The 6,000-nt window shown below is 36.3% G+C and overlaps 1 protein-coding gene across 1 annotated transcript in view; it reads left to right on the top strand.

The window, feature by feature from the left end:
* MDH1B (malate dehydrogenase 1B) overlaps positions 1-2,997 on the top strand; it is an 8,157-nt gene extending 5,160 nt beyond the window's left edge. Inside the window, exons 6-9 of the mRNA XM_010167620.2 lie at positions 23-186; positions 1,320-1,459; positions 2,280-2,364; positions 2,858-2,997. Coding sequence (XP_010165922.2) covers positions 23-186; positions 1,320-1,459; positions 2,280-2,364; positions 2,858-2,997 — 529 coding nt within the window. The remainder of the gene's footprint in view (positions 1-22; positions 187-1,319; positions 1,460-2,279; positions 2,365-2,857) is intronic.
* Positions 2,998-6,000: the final 3,003 nt, after the last annotated feature.

Genomic DNA, 6,000 nt, shown 5'->3' with positions numbered 1-6,000 from the left:
CCCCTTTTTTTTTTGTTGCTAGAGAGTGGATCCATTCAGAATTTTTATCTGCACAGAGTTCACTGAGTTCCCGGGCCTGTCATTGTGTAGGAATTTTACCTGCTCATGCGATAGCCACTGTACTGAGATACTGGTATCATGGCTCTCCTCCTGGGGAGATTGTTTCTGTGGGAGTACTTAGTAAAGGTAAATCTACTTTTGTTTCACATATTCTCTTGTAGCTTTCCCCAGTGTGTATGATGTTATTTTCAATCAAGATTTTTAATTTAATAAAAACTTGTAAAAAAAATCATGATATGATGTGAGGCTGAGAGTTTGTTTCAGCATAAGAACCTCCAAATCTCAGCAATTTTTCTCTGCAGAACTTGTGATTTGATACTCATTTCTTACAAGCATCTCCTAGGTTAATATTGTCTTGCTGCAGATTGTCTCTTAGACTTTTAGTTTCAATGCTTTTTTGGTGTATGTGTTTTGCTCAAGGACTCCATAATTCTTCGAGCCTAAGCTATAAAAGCGTATTCTTGTGTAGTTATGTGGGTCAGTGAATGGAATGTTTCACAACAGCCATTTAGCCCTTGTATGATTTCCCCCCCGCCCCCCTTTTTAAATTGTAAAATGGTTACAGCAATTGTGTTACAGCACAGGAAAGACATGGACCTGTTGGAGCAGGTCCAGAGGAGGGACACAAAAATGATCAGAGGGCTGGAACACCTCTCCTATGAGGAAAGGCTGAGAGAGTTGGGGTTATTCAGCCTGGAGAAGAGAAGGCTCTGGGGAGACCTTATTGCAGCCTTTCAGTACTTGAAAGGGGGCCTATAAGAAAGATGGGGACAGACTTTTTAGTAGGGCCTTTAGCAATAGGACAGGGGGTAATGGTTTTAAACTAAAAGAGGGTAGATTTAGACTAGATATAAGGAAGAAATTTTTTACAATGAGGGTGGTGAAACACTGGCACAGGTTGCCAAGAGAGGTGGTAGAGGCCCCATCCCTGGAAACACTGAAGGTCAGATTGAACAGAGCTCTGAGCAACCTGATCTAGTTGAAGGTGTCCCTGTTCACTGCAGAGGGGTTGGACTAGATGGCCTTTAAAGGTCCCTTCCAGCCCCAACCATTCTATGATTTATTTCCAATTAAAATAAAAAGTTACAGTAAAAGGGGAACTCTTTAGTCTTTGAACTGTACATTGAAAAAAACAGTCTCCTTTTACACTAAGATCTTACAGTTGCAGACTTTTGCAAATCAGTAGGACTTAACACTGGTGAGGATATGTTTTTTAATCAGTAATAATATATTGGGGTCATTTTTTCCCTCTTCTTCAGGTCAGTTTTGCATTCCTGAAGGAATTATCTTCTCTATGCCAGTGAGGTTCCAGAATGGTAACTGGGAAGTCATGACAGAATTAGAAATTGATGGAACAACCCAAGAATTTCTGGGATGCTTGGCCCATGAGCTGATTCAGGTGATGATTTCTTGTATCTAATAGTATGCCCATTCTGCCCTCTATGGGTACATTGCAATGTAACTTTGAGTATTGAGACCTTTACTCCAAATGTTAGTTGTACAAACTGCACACATGCACTTATGCCTGATAAATACCAGGTATTTATAAGTGTGAGGTAGTATTTACATATTGAAATTAACAGATTACTGTTCTGATGCCCAAAAGGAGATGATAAAATAAGTTTACCTATGTGAGTGCAGAAGACCAGGTATTTATAAGTGTGAGGTAGTATTTATATATTGAAATTAACAGATTACTATTCTGTTGCCCAAAAAGGAGATGATAAAATAAGTTTTACCTATGTAAGTGCAGAATTTGCATCACCAAGTTCTGCAGGCTTTGTGCAAAACAGAAATAATTTAATTTAATGTTTCTGCATTCTATGCTGCTGATGTTGATTTTGCTTGTGTGGTATTCAGAGTAGTTCTGTGCCAGGAGACATATCTTTTGGGATCCTTGTGGCTGTGAATCTGCATGAATGAAGGCCAGTTTTTGCTAGAATTAGGGATTTTTCAGAAAGTACAAAATCAATGAGCAGTAAATTCGTTATGAACTTTGTGTCACTTAGAGAGACAAAAATAATTTAATTTGACTAAATATTAAAATACTAAAAACACTGGTCCCAAACTCTACATTCTAGCTCAAATAATATTTTGTGATCTTCAGTCATACTAGTAACATGTAAGGATTATTTTATTTTAACATGTTTTAAGTTTGTGGTAGAAATTACAGTGGATGTAAAGTATGGGTGATATTAAAACTTTTTTTTTCCATTCAGGAAAAACTCGTTGCACTAAAGGAAATAGAAGAAATGCATCCATACGGAGCTGATAAAATCGCTAGTACAAACTGTTTGTATCAAGGTGGGTTTTTCTGCCCATAAAAGATGAGATCAAGTTTTAAGTGAGAGTTTCAGTAATTGATTCTTATTTTATGTCCCCTTTATTTAAAATGGATATAAAATTGTTCAGGAGGGAATATTAATAACAAATGCTTGTCCAATGTATCCTGACCGTGCCTGGGGCATGGTGATAGGAAGGGTAAGCCTGCATGGTAGCAACCATGGGAGGTTTCTATTGTGTCATTCACAGATCACCAATATAAAAGCTAAGCATAAATAACACATTTAGCCTGACACATTTTATCTTACATTATTAGCAAATATAAAATCTTTTTAACCCAATTAACTGTTATTAGAAAAGCACTTTCACCATATGTCCTACTATATGTTTTTTAAGCTATTCTTTAATATATTTTACTATTCTCTACTATCTAGAAATAATGAGTTGCATTTCTAACAGAGAAAAAAATACTTTAAATTGGAACTCAAACTTCTCATTTTCCTGTTTGATACAGTACCAAATAGTTCATTCAGTCTGTCAGAAGAAGAAAAGGTTGAGACACCCAAAGACAGTAGGCTAAAAAAAGAGATAGTCCTGCTTTCTATAGAGAAGGCAATCTCAATAAGTGGCAGCCACATCTGCCACTTCTTCTAATTACAATAGATGAAAGATCTTTTAGAGATCCCTGTATTATAAATTATTAAGTAATTTTGCTTTTTTTGTTAATGACACTCCAAGTTTATAATGACTTTTTAATATTTTTTTAAATGCACAATGATATGAGAAATTTAAACTAAAAATCTACAGAACAACTCTAGTACCCCTTCCTAATATTTAGGAGCATGTGGGAAGGCTATAGGCTACATGATACTGCCATGGCAAAACTCCTCTGAATCCACAATCTACTTTTCTTGTGCAGAATAGAAACCCCACATCTTCTCCCAAGTCTTTTCTGTGCTGCTTTTCCTACCTATTTTGCTTTTCAAGTTCTGTGTCCTCTTAAGATTATATAAAGGAAAGAAGAATCATTCATCAAAATAAGAACAGATGAACTTTAAGGTATTTTAGTTTTGTTTTCTCACTTTTTCCCTGTTCTCAGGTTCTGAAATCCCTGCACTTTCCCAGTGTTCTGGCCATTTCTTTCTACTTTTAGGTCCTACAGGCCTTTTCCCTAGTTAATTTTCTTTCTCCCTTCCTTCAAATAAGTGCAGAGATTAATTATTATATCAAGTATATATCAAGTAATAATGACTTTGAGTAACCCAGACAGGAGATTCCCAGTTAGATAGGTGTGTCCTTCCCCATCTACTCTCTACTTGTATGGCACTGCAGAGCTGTCCCATTCCTCTTCTGTCTGCTTTCATTATTACCAACCTCCTAAATGTGTACTGGTTTTATTTTTTTTACAGAGATGGAAACTTTACCTACTGGTTCACTTTAGCCAGAGCTGTCTGGAGGAGAAAATGCTGAAAAGTCTCATACTGAACCAATATATCCATTGCCCAAAAGAGCAAACTACAAAGAAAGGGTAAACATTGTCATAGCTTTTACAGTATCTTCCTCATCAAAAACCTGGAAATCTGTAGGCAGAAAAACATTTCAAACACAGTGTGAATATAATATTCTTAATCTGTAGACCAAAGCAAAATTCCTACTGACTTTAATGAGTCTAGGATTTAATTTACATCCAACAACTTATTTCTTCGAATCAATTAACTGTTTCAAAAGCATCGTTTAATGTCTAAAACATTAATATTATGACAATTTTGAGCAAGATTGTCACACATAGAGTAGCAGTTTTATAACTCCAAATTCTTGTTTCAGATGTATTGAAACACAGTACTTGTGTAAGAATATATATTCTCAGGCAAAATTGAGTTTTAACACAAATATTTGCATGCGTATATCTCCTTAGTGGCAAGATCATTTTTGTCTCCATGTTTTTTATTTATTTCATGAGTTTCATAGGGACTACTCATATGTTTTAAGTCAAACATGCAATTAAGTCCTTGTCTAAACAGTATTTTTGAGGAACCACTTCTACTTGCATGTCTTTGATGTCTTAAAAGATGGAGAATATTAAATATTATTGTACTTGCTAGTTTTTTATCAGATGTGAGTGTTTAAAGCAAAATAAAAAAATTCCCATTCTTTGAATCAGACATATGTAGTTGGAATAAATTCATTATTTCTGTTCAAGTGGAAGTTGAAACTCTGAAGAGCTAGACTTGTTACATGAGGAAACCAAGAGGAGTTTATTTATTACTTATCAGCTGATGTGGACAGATGAGGAAGGGTGTCTCACTGGTCTTAGAAAGAGGGACTCAGAAAGCTGGGGTGTCACAAGGGAGTTGGAAGAGTGTAGTTTCTTACATGAAATGTATATGGGAGAAGCAACATTTACAGGAACTGAGATGTTGTTACAAGTATTTTCATGGAAGAGTTCATGTGGGAGCTGTACAGGCAGGTGTTGTATAAAGTCTTGAAGAAAGTGGTTAGGAATATTCATTTCGTGAGGAAGTGGTCTTCAGAGAATTAGTTTTTAGTAGTGTATGCACAGAAAATTGGCTGAGTCTCTGAGGAGCATCTGCAGGCAGATGTCTCAGGAGAGCATAGCAAGGAAGGATGCTACTGGTAATCTTTACAAACTACCAGGTTTGTTCCATAGCTCTTTCTCCAAGACAGGAAAGGAAAAGTTAGCTTCTCCAATGTGCATTTACATTTGGGGTTTTTTCGGTATGGAATATGATTTGGCAGTCTTATACTCTCTGAATTCTTTTATTCGTCTTGTGGGGATAGTAGTTCAAACAGACTGCAGTTCAAGCACCATCACTGCACATCTGTTAATGAGAAGGAAATTAACTGTTTCTGCAATATGTAAGCAGGCTTATTGGACTTCTGAGTCACTACCTGAAAACCACAGGCAAAGAATTTCTTCTCAGAGGTTGGGAGGAGAAAGACAAAATAAATGTCTTGGATGTCTCTTGTATACTAAATTATTCTAATTAGATTTCCCTAGTGGCCTGCAGGGAAATTCAAGTCTTTCCTCACGGAAGCATAATAGAATGGAAAAGTTTCTTTTCCTAGCTTTTGCTTAGGAGAGAAAGAAAGAATAAAAATAATAGGAAAGCTAAAATATGGCAACATATTCAAAGTTGGTTACAGTTGTAACACAGTGATGGACTTAGCACTAAGTTTGGAGTATCTAGAAGGAATAAGTAATTTCTGGTACACAGTTTCTCACAAGTTACTGAGGAATGCTATGTATGCAGGATATTCATAGCATTGATCAATCTTGCTACCTGGGTGTTACAGTGACTGTTGAAAAATTTATGAAAAAGGGCTTTAAGATAAATGAATGTGTCTTACAAATGTTATATATATTCTGCATAAACCCTAGCTCTTAGGTGTACTGAAGAGTGTGTCAGCTTTCTGGTTGGTCTGAGCGATTCTTATTCTAGGATGTTACCACTAGGACTTACTATTTTTTCTCTTTGTGTAGTTGCACCAACTGTTTGTTACAGCACACTGTGCTTTCTGCATTATTGTGCCGGCTTCCGCTTCATTTTCAGACTCTATAGCAACATTGTTTCTCAGCAACTGGGAGATGCTTAGCAAAGGCCCCTCAATTTAGAAATATTGCACTCCAGCCGTAAG

Source organism: Antrostomus carolinensis, unplaced genomic scaffold, assembly GCF_000700745.2.
Source record: "Antrostomus carolinensis isolate BGI_N321 unplaced genomic scaffold, ASM70074v2 scaffold13905, whole genome shotgun sequence".
NCBI classification, from domain to species: domain Eukaryota; kingdom Metazoa; phylum Chordata; class Aves; order Caprimulgiformes; family Caprimulgidae; genus Antrostomus; species Antrostomus carolinensis.
This window is presented reverse-complemented; position numbering and strand designations above follow the sequence as displayed.